The sequence below is a fragment of the Tasmannia lanceolata genome, unplaced genomic scaffold (assembly GCF_043159265.1).
Source record: "Tasmannia lanceolata isolate RefF3 unplaced genomic scaffold, GAP_Taslan_0.1 ptg000025l, whole genome shotgun sequence".
In the NCBI taxonomy this organism is placed as follows: Eukaryota; Viridiplantae; Streptophyta; class Magnoliopsida; order Canellales; family Winteraceae; genus Tasmannia; species Tasmannia lanceolata.
The window spans coordinates 10,466,604-10,484,446 of NW_027518702.1; the positions used below are offsets into that span (position 1 = coordinate 10,466,604).

General features: G+C 38.4%; 2 protein-coding genes across 4 annotated transcripts; one reads left to right on the plus strand and one right to left on the minus strand.

The window, feature by feature from the left end:
- The first annotated feature begins 906 nt into the window (after window positions 1-906).
- On the plus strand, window positions 907-2,803 carry LOC143858158 (uncharacterized). Of its 3 annotated transcripts, none has more exons than XM_077368793.1 (2): window positions 907-1,304; window positions 1,337-2,803. In XM_077368793.1, the coding sequence occupies exon 2, from the start codon at window positions 1,416-1,418 to the stop codon at window positions 2,538-2,540; it is 1,125 nt and encodes a 374-aa protein (XP_077224908.1). In that variant the 5' UTR covers window positions 907-1,304; window positions 1,337-1,415; the 3' UTR covers window positions 2,541-2,803. The 3 variants fall into 3 exon arrangements, with proteins under 3 accessions (XP_077224908.1, XP_077224909.1, XP_077224910.1); XM_077368794.1 differs by having other exon boundaries at window positions 907-1,209; XM_077368795.1 differs by having other exon boundaries at window positions 907-1,133.
- A 10,241-nt stretch (window positions 2,804-13,044) lies between these two features.
- Window positions 13,045-15,368, minus strand: LOC143857635 (protein RESTRICTED TEV MOVEMENT 3-like). The gene is made up of 4 exons (XM_077368080.1): window positions 15,362-15,368; window positions 15,098-15,251; window positions 14,834-14,994; window positions 13,045-13,701 (listed from the first exon to the last, which is right to left on the minus strand). The coding sequence occupies exons 1-4, from the start codon at window positions 15,366-15,368 to the stop codon at window positions 13,166-13,168; spliced, it is 858 nt and encodes a 285-aa protein (XP_077224195.1). The 3' UTR covers window positions 13,045-13,165.
- Window positions 15,369-17,843: the final 2,475 nt, after the last annotated feature.

A 17,843-nucleotide genomic window follows, 5' to 3' on the forward strand; every position in this document is an offset into this window, starting at 1 on the left:
AATTATCAAAATATCAGCTAGCTTACTCAAAAAAATAAAAAAGAAGAACAGTGAAAATTTCTAAATAATCACTTAATTATCTCCTTGAAAGAGACTGAATTATCTACTTGAGAGAGAGAGAGAGAGAGAGAGAGAGAGAGAGAGAGTTGGTGGTTCTGATCCATCTTTTCTTCATTTATTCAACCACCACCTCACCCCTCTTGGTTGCCTGCCTACCTCTCTCTCTCAACCTGAAGTTAACCCATAGTGTTAGCAAAAACACAGTTTAAAAAAAAAAAACATGTTTCAATGGTGTGCACTTCAATAATCAGTTTAAAACTTTTACAGTGAAAAAAATCCGCACCCCCCTAGGATAATTAGCACCCCTAGACATTTAAAACCGTTAAAGTAAGGCACATACTTTAACCTTAGAGGGGTGCGAATCATCCTACAGGGGGTACGAATTTATCATCGCCCTTTTTTTTGTAGAAAACATTTTAAACACAATTTAAATGCTCACATTAATTCTTTTTCTTACCAACTTTCCAAGTTGACCCCACTATATTTTGTAAATGAGAAAATTTTAAACTCAATTTTTTTTTTTTTTTTTTTTTTTTGTAGAGAAATTATATGATGATGGTTCGATGGAAGTACCACCCTTGATATTTTATCCAACAGCCGCTCCTCAAAAGTGAGCTGCTGTTGACTAAGTGTTGTTTTAACCAATACCATATTAAATTTCCCATCCCATTTCTTGCCAAATCACTTTTGCTAACTATGGGTTAACCTCTTTGTTATTTTCTTCCTTTCACACACAATGTAAACTCTCTCTCTCTCTCTGACCTGTTACCACCCATCTGCCCTCTAACAGCGACCCCACCTTGCAATCTTTAGAGGATCTTTTAAGTGGAAACATGACCATAAGCCGCCTCTCTTTTTAGAGAGAACAAAAAAGCAACCTCCTTCCTTCCTCTCCCTTCTCTCTTACCAAACCCTAATTCAACCCTAAACACAAACCATTTTCACATCTCTCTTCTCCCTCTTAGTATCTTTGACTCTTTTTTCTTCCCTCTCTCCCTCCTTTCTGTTTATACACAAGCAAAAGATGGAGCAAAGGACTGTTCTCACCCTCAGATCAAGCTTTCAACACATGGGTACTTTGTTCCCCCTTTTCTAGAAGACTCCTTATTTACAACATGGGTTTTATTGCATATCCTCTTTAATTGTCTTGTAAGAACCTCTCTCTCTCTCTCTCCCTCTCCCTCTCTCTAGAAGACTCCTTATTTACAACATGGGTTTTATTGCATATCCTCTTTAATTGTCTTGTAAGAACCTCTCTCTATTCTCTTCTTTTTAGAACCCGAATCAGTTCGCAACGTGACGTGATTGATCTTCTCTACCCACTTCAAGGGAAAGGTTAGTCCTCCTTTGTCCCCATGGATTCGGGTAACAGTGGGAGTATGCAATCATCAAGCGGGGGAGACGAAGAATACGATTCACGGGCTGAATCCATCTCAGCCTTCTTGAATTCTTCACCCAATCTTAATCCCATCTCAAATCCCCCACCTTCTCACCACCCAAACCCATCTTCCTTCTTTGATTCTTTCTCTAATTACGCCGCCTCCCCCCTAAACCCCACACCTCCCAACACTAATTCCCTTCTAAATCTCAATCCACTTTGGTCCAAAACCCTAAGATTGGACCCCAATTGCACCCACATAGGTGGCCTAATGAGCCCATCCTCATCATCAACCCAATTCCACACCCAAAACTTGTCGGCCCCATTACCTCCGGCCACTGAATCCGTCCTCCGCCGACCCTCTCCGGTGTCCATCAATCAACCCAACCCGACCCGTAACACAAAGAAGCGTTCTAGAGCATCCCGACGGGCACCCACCACCGTCCTCACAACCGACACGTCCAATTTTCGAGCCATGGTGCAAGAATTCACAGGAATCCCAGCTCCTCCCTTCTCACCTTCGACGTTCCCTCGAACCAAACTCGATCTCTTCACCTCCCACTCTTCCCCACCACCTTATCTCTTACGCCCTTTCGCTCACAAACCCCACCAACCCTCTTTCTCTTCTTCTACAATGCTTGACGTTAATAATGCTACTAATACTACTACTACTACTAGTAACTTCCAACATCAACATCTAGTAAACGCACAAAACCCAATTTTCACCTTCCAATCTCTCTTGCAAACTCCTGCAAAGTACCTTAACCCATTGTCGAATTTGCCTGAATTTTCCGCAAAATCTCAAGCGATAGATTCACAGCTTAAAATGGGGATGTTGGAGGGATTTACTATGAATCAAGGGCATGCAAACATAAATCTTAGCGAAAATCCTCCGAGCTGGGGAGATAGAGTTGGATCAAATGGTGGAGATCAAGCTAATTTGAGGGCTTTTAATGGAAATTACATCGATTCTCCACGGGTGAGTACTTGCAAGATGAACTACACAGCTTCTTCATCGGATTTCCATACGGAGAAGGCGTCGGAGAACGGGTCTTCGAGGGGTGAAGGTATGGTAGATTCATGGATTTGTTCCTCAGATTAGAAAATATTCAGAAAAACAGTACTCCATATATCTTCATCACCCCCAACAGAATACAATAGTCTTTATTATTTCTATGTAAAATATAGTCTCTTTTGTTCACTTTCTTCTTTTGTTATACAGCAACAAAACACTTGATTGTGAAAATTTTGTACAGAACCAATCTGGGAACTGTTCTTTCTTATATGCTTTATCCTAAAAACCAGAATGTTCAAAGAGCTGGGTGCAATTCAAGCGTTACTCCGGAATTTTCTCTTATTTTCTTCCTATTCTCTATGATCAAAACATAATTTTTTTTTTGCCATTGATATTCGCACTACAATGTTTTGATAATGACACAAACTCACCTTTTCTTTTAGTATTTAACCTGCTGTCAAAACTCAAAAGCTATTACAATCCCCCCCCAAGAGCTCTCAGAAGCCAATTGTAAAGGAAAAGACAAGGCGAGTTCGTGTCATTATCAAACATGGTGTAAATATCAGTAGCCTTTATTTCTGGGTTTGTTTATTGGCTGATGCATTGGAGTGATAGAAGGCGAGATTTGGGGAATTGTTAGCCGCCGAAATCTTAGGATTGAAATTTAAATATTTCATTTCTTTTCACTAAATAATAAGAAAAACCCCATTCAACTGCCCCATATGAATTTCTACACGAATGCACTTTATTAATTGAAATAATAGCCATGACAAGAGCAATAAGTAGACAATCGATGGGAAAAAAAAAAAACATACCTAAATGAGAGAAATTATATGATGCCCGAACATCAAGTCAAGTGATGGTGGTACTTCAGAAGTACCACCCTTGATATTCGATCCAACATCAGCCTCAGGTAGCTGTTGGATCAAATATCAAGGGGTTACAGTTTTGACAGCACTTGACGGTCGGACACCGTATAAAAACTCCCTAAATGAAACTACTTAAATAGATCAGTCTCCTTTCCATTGATTATTAGGGGATATTTAAAAAAGGATTAGCTTGTGATTCACACACGCCAATTATCCTTTGAATGATGAAGATGAATCTACAAGGAGTCATGGATATGAATTTTAGCTTAGTAGAAAGTAATCTCTTGTGGGTTGTGTGTATGAGATTCACTCCATGTGATTGCATTTTATCTTTCTCCAATTGATTATCATATGATCACCATATGATCTAACCTTTAAAAAAGAATAATGGAGATATTTTCCAAAGGTAAATGGTGGTTTGTAGAAAGGATTTTGTTGAGAGAGAGAGAGAGTACATTTCTTTTCATGCAAAGAAGAGAACTTTTTCATTTTTATTTTAACAATCTTGCAAAAGGAAGATGATTAGCCATGGGATTTTGAGAGATTGGGGCCTTGATATGTGACATGTGACACCTTGTTTTTGAAATCATGGTGGCCCATGCCAGTGAATAATCTGGTTTTTAGCAATGATGGCACCTCTTGTCTTTGATCCGTGGAATATTTGGGGGCATTTTTACCACTTCTGATTTTACAGCCCTAGACTTTCATTCCAACACGAAAGCCATTCAGCTTTTCTTATGTATCTTGCTTCACAAATGATGCCAATAACACAACCTTCCTTCGCAGAGCATATCTTCATAAGCATACCTCTACTTAGGCATGCAAATAAAATGGCACAGATCGAGAGAGAGATTGTCTTCAAACAAGTTCCAAGATAATTAATTAATGGTCCCCTACTTTGACATTTTCCTTTCAGAAGACTCCCTGGTTAAGTAACATGCAAAGAATACTAGAAATTTTTCAAACCTTGGAATCCTTTCTTATGGGTTCCCCAAATGTTTTTATATTATTATTTTTCTAACAAGTCTGTTAGCCCTTTATGGAAGATTTATTATTTTATGTTGGCTACTCCTTGTCAACTAATGCAGTTGAATATTCCATGTCTCTCTTCTTTTCTTGTCCTTTTCATTGTGGTATTTCTTACTTGAGGTTTTATATAATTTTTCTTCTTATGGGAGCTATGATGAATGCAGCCTGCAATGTGAAAGAGCCCAGGACTTGTGGCTTGACCAGTTGTTCGGATTTGCAAGGAAGGTCTACTTTGACTGCTTAATATTAAGGAGAGTTTGGATAGGTGGATTCGACAATCTATGATTGTAGCTTCTAGGTTTTAGCTTGAAAGTAGTGTTTGGATAGCTAAAATCTTAGATTTTATAATCCGTTGCTAAGAAATCCAGGTTTTAGAAATCTCTCTCCCATCTTGAAATGTAGATTGTAAAAAACGCATGGGATGACGTCTCTCTCCCCTCTCCACACCCTACGATAGTCTTCTTCTTCTCTCTGTATCTCATACAAAATTATCAAAACACCCATGTAATTTAGAATGACCAAAATGTCCCTACTTTTTAGAAAATGACTAAAACACCCACATTTCAAACGAATGGGAAAATACCCCATATCATAAAAAAATGACCCAACTACCCATATCCCATAGAAAATTATCAAAATACACATATCTTATTGAAATGGACCAAAATAATCCTATTTCATATGATATTACCAAAATAATTATATCTTCAAAAAAATGACAAAGATATCCTCATCTTGCAATCACCCATACCTCATAGGATTAGGTTATTTTGATAATTTTTTTGAGATAGGAGTACTTTGGTAATTTTGTATGAGAGATGGGTATTTTGGTAATTTTCATAAGATTGGTATTTTCATCATTTATCATGAGATGAGGGCATTTTCTTTGAGATAGGAGTATTTTGGTTTTAAGAATTCTCAATTAATTTTATTAATTGAAAATGTTTAAGAAATTAAATATTAAAAACCAAAATCAGAACTTTTCTTCATTAATTTTATTAATTGATAATTGAACCTCTCCAAACGATACAGGGTAATGCCAACCTTGGCCTAACAGATTTCTTCACTAAAAAAAGCAGTTTAGATGTTGAAAATCAAAGTACCATTTCTAGAGAATACACCACTTAGTGTGTATATGTAACCACTACTTAGTAGTCAAGATCATACTATGGTGGGTTCATTGATCACAATCATACAATTATTTAGCGGTGGTTAGCGAATTATACACCAAATGGGTGTGTGTATTAGATGTCATAAATTCAGATCACTTTTCTTTATGTTTTTACATTTCTGTGGGAAAAAAGTTCCCAAACTTCCTTGTCACTTGGACCCTTTTTAGCAATAAAAAATTCACCATTTTACATGGTTTTCAGCACAAGAGCCTAAGCTAAACCAAATAGAAGGTGGCTTCTAATAAAACATGTCTCTATCAGTCTATCCTAGTGTGGCTAGGTAGCCCACTAGAGAGAAGGTTTTGATGGAAAGAATATACACCACATTTATGCTTGTCTCTTGTAATTTGGTAAAGATGAACTCCTCTCTTGTCTGTTTTAAACTTTAGGGTAAATGTGTAATGGCATAGAAAATTCAATACTATAAATTTAGTCTTAAATACATGATTCTGCCTTATAATCTAGATTGATTTAGCATATAATAAACTAGATAAGGTACTTATAATTGTAGCAATCAATTCACATAAACCAATTTTCCTTGATTCTCGACATAGATTAATAACAAATGAAGCACTTGGGCCACTTTGATTTGTACAAGATCTGATAAGAATTGTGTAACGAAATTATCGACAAACAAAAGTCATTTATATTAAACTATAATTAATCAAATGGGTGCTAAACAAACCATACTTGTCTAAACTAAAAGTTAGAATGTATCAGTGATTCAAACGTAGGATTAACCTAAGGTGAAATAACATGACATAAGGAAAAGTTTGTTTGTTTGTTTGTTATGCTTGTAATGTATTGCATATTTTCTCATTCTTTTACTCGATTAGAAACCAATACATATGTCTCAAAACACTTACATTTAGTTGTCCTACTCCCCCAAATACTTACTCTTGTTGAACCACTCCACCGCAGTACTCACATACAAAAGTCCTATGTAGGGAATCTAACCGGGTAGAACTCACCCCTAAAAGCTAGCCATTAGAGGGAGGGTGCCCATTCCCTTATAACCCATCACCATTCATTTCACTTTTCTGATGTGGGACTATTTGCTTCTGCGTGGATCCCCAACAACCTATTAGTATTATTTTGCCAATTCCGTGTTGAGTTTGAGCTCTCGAACTGCTTATTGTGAGAGTAGCGGCTTTATATGAAGGTTGAGACATGTTTTGGATGCTCTTTTGTTTTTAGTTCACCAAAGAGTATACCCTTCCAATATTGGGAAGGGGGTTCCATGGCAAGTATTTGGGTTTGCATAGTGCCAAAGGAACCATTGAGTCCCATTAAGAATTGGTAGACCCCCGTTCAGATTGCAAATGGAACTGCAAGTCCTTGTTAGCCTCACATGTACATGTGGACAATTTGATATTGGGACCCAATTCATCCCACAAGGTTTTCAAGGCCGTTAAATATGACGAAAGAGATTGATGTTCTTGTCAAAATATACTAATAGAACATTTTAGTTCATAGATTCTTGGGCCAATTCATTGAGAAAAGTTCGTCAAGATCAAGCCAAACTTCGTGAGCACTGTCAGCACAACCAAAACTATTGCCAGTATATTTTTTTGTCCCCAATACTATTGCCAATATTAGTCACATGTTGTTAAGCGACTATGAAATGATCATGTTGCAACAACATTCTCAAGTCATGATGAAGGGTTGATGGAGACTTTAGCCTAGGCGAAGTTCCATCAACAAAACAAAGGTTATTCTTGGCTACTAGTATAACCTTGAATGCACTTTTCCAAGAGGGGAAGTTATCTCATGTAAGAGAATGAGATACAAGACTTGCCCCAGGATTATAAGAAGAAGTAGTCTGCGAAGAATAGACGAAGCTAGACCCCAACTTGAAGTTGTTCCATCAGCAAGGAGAGTGGTGGAGTTGGATTTATTCTGAGCACAACATTACAGTAATGGATGTAAACATTTTAAAGTCACGTCTCACATAGCATCTCTTGATCAATTAACCAAACTTTTATTGGAATATTTAGAAACCACCGCGCCTCACCCACCCCCCCACCCCAAACGCCCACAGACCATGCGACACACAAATTTATCCATTCTCTATCATGGTAGTTTGTCGCATGCATTTCATTTGTTTCTACTTACTTAGGCCCTGTATGTTTTGGATTATGAGAGCCAATTGTGAGTCTAAAAGAGATTATTGGACCCGCAATTATGTTTAGGCCCAGTACCATATGTAGCTTTTGTTAAGGAGCCTAATAATGAAAGGAATGATGTTAAGAATCTAGGGGTGTTGCGCTAGATATTTTTGGAACCTTGCGAAGAAGTCAATGTGTGGTTTTAATCATAGCCCTTTCTAAGTTTCTATAGTTACATAATATGAGCTAAAAAGTAAATCGATGAATTTGTAATAAGATTGAGATTCTCCACCCATCACTTTAATCCTCTTTTGGTCGGTGGCAATACTCTCCTTTATCCAACATCCACACAGGTAATTAGATTATGATTTAGACTCTCTCTCTCTCTCTCTCTCTCTGATTATGATTTAGGCTCTCTCTCTCTATCTATCTATCTCTAGATGTCTCTTGTTTTGTCTCTACTTGGGAACAAATGTTTAGAGGAGAGATGAATCTATGAGAAATTATACGATAAGCGGCGTACAAACATGTAAAGGTAGTACGATGTAAGTACCACCCTTGATATTTATCTAACTACAGCTTCTAAAAAGGTGGGAAGCTGTTGGATCAAATATCAAGGGCGATACTCCACTTCCCAAAGGAATAAAAAATAATAATAATAATAATAATATAGGAGACATGCTACACTGAAGGGCGCCTTGAAAAAATCACAGCCGAAAAGGCATCCTGGCACCCTATTCATCAAAGTGCATTTATTATTCCTTTATTTTTAAGTTTTCTAGTACTACCATAAATGCATTTTTTTTTTTTTTTGAAAAGACCATAAATGCATTTTGGTGATATGGATCCAATAAATGTACTTTGATGTTACTAAAGGGGTGCCTTTGCAAGTGCACCCTTCAGTGCAGCATTCCTCTAATAAAAATCGTACTACAATAAAAAGAATCTTATATATTACCTTGGAAACGGGATTGAAAAAGCTAAATTCAAAATTTTATTTCAAAAAAGATTCAATAAGAATTTCATTTCGACCAGGGTGGAATCATAACGTCGTCTATTGGGACGGGAAATAGATTTCCACATTTTTCTTCCCGTTTAATTCCACACTGGTGTCATCTTCGTCTCTTCATTGCGTTCATTTTTTCGAACCAAATTATGGAATCTGAATAAAATACCGATTCAAGCTCTGATTCTAGCAATCAAAAGACGACCAAAATGTTTTGATGGTGAATATTGTTGAATTAGTGATATAAAATCACTTGGGTATTCACTTTTTTGTAAAGGGCATTCTTGGAATGTGTCAAAAGTCTATTAAAGAGGGTTTTATCTTTAGTTGGGGATTATTCTAAAGAAGGTAATTTGGGACTTTTCTCTACAAGAAAAATGGTTTTCTCTCTCTAAGGGTTTCTTCTTCTTCTCTTGCAAGGGCCTTGATCCAAAGTTGTTGGGTTCCTTTTAAAGTGTTTTTTGGGGTTGTGAAAATATTGTAAAGAGGAGGTTGGTTATGTGCTTGGGTTTCAAGAAGAAGGTGTTGGTGGGAGTTTCATCGTTGTTGAGGTAAGGGTTTTAACCCTTATTTGTAATTTCTCATCATTGATAGTGAAGTTTACTTGCCGGATTGCCGTGGAGTAGGCCAAAGTGCCGAACCACGTAATTCTCTTATGTCTCTTGCTCTCTTGTTTTCTTTCTTTATTTCACAACATTCTTGATTTGTTGCACACACTCGTTCGGGCTAATTCCGTGGGTTGCCGGAGGCTATTTATCATTGTCTGCTTCAAGTAGTCTCCGATAACCAGATTTCAAGTGGTGGGGTCTTGCCGCAACAAATATGACATTAGAAATCACAAATTCTCAACAGCTCACCTTTTTGTGTTTGGCTGAGATTAAAATTCCTGTTTTTTAGTGGGATTAATCTTTAACCTAGAGAAGAAAAAGTGAAAGGATAAGTATAGGCAACACACTTAGTTAAGGTGAAACGACATTTAAGAAAAATGCCAAGCTAATTTTCTATGGGGGAATCATATTACCATGGGCCCACCGCTTCAATTCATTAAGAACGTGGTGGGACCACTAGATCAAGTGCGACCCATTCCCCTTCAAGTCACCACCACTTGATCTTGGACGATCATGAGATTCAGCAATAAGTAAATTCTTGTTGTGGGCACTCATTATGCCCAAAATGCTATCACTGTTTATTTGACTTTTGATTCAATTGCAAAAGAGAGATTTTATATTGTGTGCGCATGTCTACCAGTATTTTTCAAACAATGTGGGGTCCACTTAATTCGTAGGACGATCCAGACCGTTCAAAGCATAACCCACCTCAGATCTATAGAGGTTTCTATTATGAGCATTCTCTCCTGTGGAGATTATGTACAAGGTTAAGCCTATTTATAACGGTTTGGATCATCCTATAATGGTTTGGGTGATCCAAACCATTCATTTGTTAGGCCTGAGTATCTGGAAAGTGGGCCCACTGTAACGGAAATGACGTCCGTGCCACGGCAATGCTGACGGTTTGGAAGTGCTCAGTCACAATAAGGGTAGCGAGATTTACGGCAGGAATGGAGAAAATGAGGTTTCCGTTTCATCTGACAGTGACGGGGTGTACATATCAAAATAGGGGAGGGGTGGTAGGAATGAAATTTTTATTGAATTTATTTTAATTAAATTTTTTATTCTAAACCTTCCATTTTCCAAGGGTAAATGAAATAGAATAGGATATTCTGATTCCATGAATACAAATGCAGATGTGTTTGGAATGTTGGAATCAGGCACTCTACTGGCATCCTATTCCAATTCCGCTCTATGTTTGCTTTTAGTTCAAAAACTGAATTGATTAAGATGTGAAAATGACACCGGGGCTAAATTGAAGGGAACATTAGTGGAATCCGTTTTTAACTTCTGATTCCAGTAATCCAACTGCTGCTTTTACTTTCAGAATTACTAAAACCTTAACTAGGGCCCACCAATATGAGATCAATGTGATCTGGACCTTTTGTTTGGTGGGGGGGCCACAATTTTACATTTAATTAAGGGATGATTGGAATCGATTAATCGATAACCCATAGATGGACGACTAAGAAAAATTTGAGCAGTGGTCCCCACTTTCGAGTCCTCCTACGAAATGCCTAGGAAGGTTTTGTTAGAGTAATTTTGCTTTCTAATCATAATTCCAACCACGTCCTCGTGACACTTGGCAAGATGGGTTGGGTCATGGTGGCCCAAAAGAGGAAGAGAAGTGGGACCACTTGATTGATGATCCGAACCATTCATTAGGCTTTAATAGGGAACACCTACAGATTAAAGGGTTTAGATGAACATCCATAGAATGATCTTAACCTACCGATCTGTTGGATGTATAAAAATAAACCTCCACCAATCTATTAGACGTATAAAAATAAACCTCCATCGATCTAGGCCTCTAGGGTTAGGATAAGATATCTTCATCACATGTTTTATGAGAGGTTGCTGTTGGATCAAATATTAAGGGCGGTACTAATGATAAACATGTTGTAAGGGTGCATTTGGCAACCAAATGCCAAGATAGTTTAGGGGTATTGCTTTGCATTTGGGTGTCATGTCCAAGGTTTTAAATTTTGGTTTCAGAATGCGTTTAGGTCCTCACCGAAACCTAAATTTTTGTCAAAATTTCTTTCGAAATCAAATGAAATCATAAAAAGTAATATTTTATCCAGCCCAAAATTTTGGCCGGAATTTCAGTAAGTTCGCCCGAAATTTCAGGAAAATATTAAATAATTAATATTTTAACATGATCGGTCCGAAATTTTGAAATTTCAATTGAATTAAAGTAATGTTTCTGGTTTACCTAATTTCAATTTCGGTATCGACCGAAACCTGAAATTTTAGTCCGAAATTTTGGATTTCGATTGAAATTTAAAACCTTGGTCATGTCAACAAAATATCTTATGTGGTTGCAATGCAGCATCGAAATCCTTGGAGACTACGCGACAAGTTTCATAGGTTAATTATTGTCTAATGACTTTACATCCATGTCCCCTCTTTATACCTTCCAAGCCAAATTTCTCAAAAAAGGTGGAATTTGGCTTGGAGAATGATGCTCTCTCTCTCTCTCTCTCTCTCTCTCTTTCTCTCTCTCTCTCTCTCCTCTTCTATTCTCTTTCTATATCGGTAATAACACCCCCTGCCACTACTCTACGAGGTTGGCAACAAAACATTACGCAATATGCTACGAGGTAAATTCTAGGTAAATCAAATGTGTCTCCTTTGTGTGTAGATTTTAGCTTCAAACGAAATGACCAAAATATCGTCACAAGAAATTAAGGCCTCGTTTGGATACCCACAAGACTTAGATTTGGATTTCTGACATTTGCAGTTGAAATTTGGAACTCGATCAGATCCTTAGATTTCCAAATCAGCTACAACATTGAAAAGAAATCCGATTTACAAATCTGTTTTGCAAAACATTATTTGAAAATCAATATTTGTGGCAATTACCTTCACCCTCGCTGCTCCTCGACCTTACTATAGCAGCAGCGAGACGTCCCTCCCTCTCTCGTACAACATGAGCATGATGATGATTGATGTATTGTGTATCCAAAACTCAAATCCAAACCCCAATACAAAACATGAGGTACCCAAACGTGGCATTAATTCCCAATTAAGAGCGAGAAATTTTATGTGGCCATATGCAAGTATGCAACCACAGTGCACCGAAATCTCTTCTCCAAGCCAATATGGCATCAAAATGACCCTGGAAAATGAATCAGTGTTGGGTCTTAGTTATTGAAGTATAAATGATTAAATAACACCATCTCTAACAGCTTAAGCTTCTGGAGTAATTAGTTCTTTCAGAGGTCACTAGTGCCTAGTGCTTTCATAGGATGAGAAGAACAAGCACCCTCCTTCTATAGCAGAACAAGCAGAAGCCATACGCCCTCTGGACACTAATACATAAAAAATGCTAGCTGGTTCAAATTCTATGCAATTACCAGTAATGATGTCTTCTTCATCTGGTTAAGAGGCATTCCGTCCAGAGACAATGATCAGTGATGGTGCTCAGTCAGCTTGCCGTCGATTCTGCTGGAGATTCGGCCCTTGGACAGAGAGACCTTGATCCTAACCAAGTAGTCACAAGAAAATCATCCCCTGTTTTTTGCCTGCGAATCTTTTCCATTGCTTTCTTGACAGAGAGACCTTGAGCCTAACCAAGTAGTCACAAAATATGGGGTTCTATTTTAGAAGTGTTTTTTATAATTTAAATTGAACTTAGCAAATCCCTATATGCCACATAGCATAAGGACTTATTTTGCCAATTTAAGAAAAGCCAAAAAAAAATTACTAACATAGGGGCAAGTGGTAGTCAACCTGTTAAGAGACTATTGGTAGTTCCCTACTCTTGTTCGGTTTCCATATCATTATTCCTTAGACGTGGCAAAAACCTTTTTTTCAATTTTCCATTCATAATAAACTTTCAGCATGAAATTTGCCAAGAGGGAATATAAATTATATAATGATACCACTACAGGAACATAATAGAGCATGAAGCTGTTCTAGCAAAAGATAGAACCAGAAAAAGAAGCAGCATTTGAACCCAGCTTGACCTCAATGGTCTTGGGTTTAATGGTTTCAACCTTATCACCTGTCACGGTGAGCACCCCATCCTTATAAATGGCTGATATCACATGTGTATTCATATCGTCTGGAAGCAAGAATTTTCGAGAGAAGTTGCCGAACCTCCTCTCGGCTGTGGCGTACTTGACTCCAACCTCTTTCTCTCTATTTTGTTCGCCACTGATAAGCAACGCTTTGTTGTTGTCCACCAACTGGACGTTAAAGTCTTCAAGTTTTAGACCAGGCATTTCAACCAAGAAGGCATACGAGTTGGGGTACTCCTTCACATCCGCGCGGATGGACATGAAGGAGGCCCCTTGGTTTTTCGGAACAACGGCACGGACAGTAACCTCAACTTCGATTATACTCGTATCATTCACAATAAATCCTTTAGCTGCGTCGCAAAATTGAAGGAGAGACACGAACTTTGGGTAACCCCAACTATAGTCCCGTGCATCGAATTTGTGTTCTGAATCTACATAGAAACGGAAAGAAGCCAGAAGTATCACAACCAATTCATGACTAATTAAACTACTAATAATCAGTTAAGTAACACCTCCCATAGTGAATGAACTTACAATCATTCGAGTAATCAACCTATTCATGACAAATCTTAGCCTTCCACAAGTAAGTGAAAGGCAAATTTCTGGGCCAATCTAAAAAGAAAGGAGCGATCATTGATCTCAGACTATCTCTGGTCAATGTAGAGAGAGAGGCAGTACTTTCTTATTGCAAAAATCCTTTAATATTTTTCTAGGGATTTTGATTCTTGCCAATTAATCCTTTAATATTTTTCTAGGGATTTTGATTCTTGTCATTAAAAATTATCTATTTCCATAATAGTTAGGATTTCGAAAAATAATTTCTAAAACATTCTTAAAGTTAACTTCCTTCAATTGTCATTTACTTTACATAAGTCTATATTTTCTTGTGCAACCTTACCTTCTCCTTTCCTCCTTCCAGTTAATCTATTTTCCACTTTTTCTTTGCCTTTGTGGGTTATTGGGTCTTCAACAAGACTTTCATGTGCAGATTTCCTTTCCCACCTGCTCTTTTCCCCTTTTTTGTGGCACTCATGTTCTCCAATTGCTTCAGTTGAAACCATTTTTCCTAAACTTTCCTAATGCAATGCAATGGCTACAAGCCTACAACTACTTTCAGATTTTTGCATGTTAAAAGTAAAATTATAATTTAAAATATGTAGCCAAAACGTATCTGACAGAAAGTTTTAGGGATGGTTTGAAAAAATATAGGATCGATTGAGCAATATTTTGCATAGTAACGACTAAGTAGCAAAAGCCACATCTTTATCTAGTGAATTTCGAACAAAGCCATTATGGGGCCCTCTTTTTCAAAAGAGAAGTGCCAACTCATAGCGGAATTTGTCTTACTCATTTAATTCATATGAGTTAGTACATTCCTTCTCAAGATGAGAAGCTGCAAAATTGCTTTTGTGAAATTGACCAAACTTTCCCAACTTTTGTATGCGAAAGAACAGTTAGTCAAGAATGACCCTAGTGAAAATGATCTCACTAGTGCTGGGAACAGTCCCATTGTTGTAGGGATCAAGAAAGGGAAAGGAAGAGAAAGTGATAAGAGAGAGGTACTGTGTTTTATGGTAGATTTGTTGTGGAGTTGATCAATCAAAGCAAGGCTGTACTTCACATCTCGACTCCACCCAATTGGCAAGCTCACCCCATCAGCGACATTTAAGAATATCGACAGATGATCATTCTTGTCTATTCCCTTAGGATAAATCACCACTTTCCTATCTCAAAATAAGCAAGGATTGAAGATTAAGAAAATCCAGCAAATCAACCTTAGCTACTAAAAAGAAAAATAAAAGCAGTTAGATTCCAAAGATCACATACGAAACAATTAGAAGTTGGAAGACTAGAAGGAGATCTGCGTACCATGGACAGTCTCCCACAAGAAAAATGTCAGAGCAGTAAATAGAGTTCTTCAATGTAGAGAAGTTCTTGATAGTCCACCTTACTCCCCCACTTAATGCTTCTATATGTGACACTAGTGAAAAAAGAGTTCAAAAGGATAAAATTAAAACTATAATACTTTCCCATAAGAAATATAAAAAATAATTATACATTATTTCAATCCAAAGAAGTAGAGAAAATTACCATCCATTGATTCCCTTGAAACAGAGACACCTTTGCAGAACTCACAATGCCTAAAAATCTTAACGATAGAAATAAGTCCAGGACGTTTCAAAATCCAACCAAAGGGAGTAAAACCTTGCCAACTTGGGAATCTAAATCTCATAATTCTCCGCATATATCAGAACAAATGCACATCGTTTCAAAATCCAACAAAGGCTAGTAAACTCTTCCAACTTGGGAAACCCAAGTCACATCATTCGACACACAGATCAAAAATCAGTATTCAGAAAAGAGTAGGCGCACAAGCAAAACCGTGTATCCATCATTTTCCTCCAAAAATCAGTATTAAGTAAAGAGTAGACTAAACCATAAATTCATTCCCAAAATCTAGGCTTATTAACTTCACATGGCATCATGCGACAATAAATTTACATTTTCCTCGGAAACCATAAATTCAAGCCTAGGCACCAATTACTTATGTTGGAAATTACAGTTTCTTCCTATCCCACATGCCCCACCCATCACTTGTAAATTAGTGGGCCCCACTATCGTCAGGTAAATTGTAGGAGCCACATCAAAAGTCCTGGGTTGGTTCCCAATATAGCACTGATGTCTCTGGTAAATTATTACATGTTGCTGAGGTGCATTCCCGTCTCCTCCCTAATAAATTCAAGCGTTGGTGAAATTTTCACTACAAGAAACATTGGTACGAGCGACACACTAAATTGGGTCGATAATACTAAAAATACTGTTGCTAATATTAATAGCGACCATTTTTTTGGGTCACTTTGTGGTCGCTGATTGTCTTTAGCAACCCAAATTAACATGAGAGTCGCTAAATGTTATCCATTAGTAACCCATGAAACCATTGCTAATCAAATCATACAACCGTAGCTAAAGGTTTGTAAGCAACCAAAAAAGACAACCAAGTCGAGCATTAGCGACGGTCGGCGCGGTCGCTAATATATATTTGTAGTGATAAAATATTTTGGTCGCTAATAGGTCTCTCCTACCACTCTTTCTACGAGGTTGGCAACCAAACACTACTTACCACCATTCTACGAGGTAACTTCCAAGTAAATCCAATGCCGCTTGTCACCTCTTGTTGACTACTTAGATTATTAATCATGAGAATTTTGTCAAAGAACCCATCCGGGTTGTCCATACGGGGAAATTGGTTGGTAGAAGAATTTCATAGTGCATACACCCACAAATTAAACAAAGAAGTTTTGTTCTTTCAATTGGTCTATATAACTGGGACAGCCATTGGATGATCGAAATCCTTATTCTAATCGGACTGATTGTAGATGGTTGGGTTGTGGACCCCGATTTCGAGGACGGCGGCGGCGAGGATACGAGATCCCCGTCAATCCTCAAAGATCTTCACACGTGAAGGAGAGCTCTACCAAGAAACTCTCGAAATAAAGTGCCCATCACAGCATGGGTGGCTATATGTGAGATACCTCTTGATCCGGAGACCGAAGTCTCAAAACCAAGACGTACCTAAATATGAATAGTCGTCATCCAAGGAAGTCGGCCCTGGACCCCATAAAATACTCTGTCGCAACGGATAACCAGAGATACAAAAGTCTGTGCTTGGTAATGAATGAGGAAGGTCTGAAGAGCACCCCACCCGCTGTAGACACCCCATTTTGACCAGACCCAAATTCGTATTGATTGTGTAAAAACCTGTCCAATGAGTGAGTAGGTGCTCCGAATTTAACCCCAGCGTAGATTAGGGTCCCGTCCAAATCCTCACAAAATTTCGTCGAGATTTGAACCCATTCACCCAGCCAGCGAGCCGAGCAGTGCGGACAACGCAATCCGAAAAGGGGGGTTGAACTATCTGCATAAGGGGGGGTGTCCAGTTGAAATGGGGAGGTCGAATTTATCATACATTTCATCAAAACCCAACCGACCGAAGGAAAAGGGGGAGGGGTCTTCTGATTTTTCGCCCAAACACAGAGATTGAGAGGGAGAAGGAGATCTGGCCAGTTATCTTCTCCGGCGGGTTTCCTACCGGAAATCGGCAATTGGCTCAAGATCCAACCACGCACCTCGTTATCCGAGCGGCACAGAGCATGAAGAAGGAAATAGAAGAGATCAAGGGAAGAGAAATCATTTTCGGTGGAAAATAAGAGAGAGAGGGATAGAGATTAATGGGGTTTTTCTTCTCCGGCAAGGGTGCCGGAGCTCCGATCGTTTCGCACCGCCACCTCTTCATCCCAAATCCCAACCCTTCTTCTTCTTCTTCTTCCTCATCTTCTTCTTCTTTTTCTTCTGCGTCTCTTCCTCCTCCAAGCCGGCCGATTATTGTTAGATCTCAGATCTCAGATCTCAGATTTGAGAAGAGAGGGAGGACGAGGATCTCATTCTGGTAGATGGAGGGAGAGAGAGAGAAATTGCAGAGAGAGAGAGAAAGGGGGGGTTTTCTCGTCACTCCTCCGGCAATGGTGCCGGAGCTCCGATCGGCCGGCCACCTCCTCCGACGGCCAGCAACCCC

Coding starts and splice junctions, on each gene's coding strand:
- LOC143857635 (XM_077368080.1), bottom strand. Junction 14,995..15,097: donor TTCCAACTTCTAATTGTTTC/GTATGTGATCTT, acceptor ATTTTGAGATAG/GAAAGTGGTGATTTATCCTA. Junction 13,702..14,833: donor CAAATCTACCATAAAACACA/GTACCTCTCTCT, acceptor GTTTCTATGTAG/ATTCAGAACACAAATTCGAT.
- LOC143858158 (XM_077368793.1), top strand. CDS start 1,416: ATGGATTCGGGTAACAGTGGGAGTATGCAATCATCAAGCGGGGGAGAC.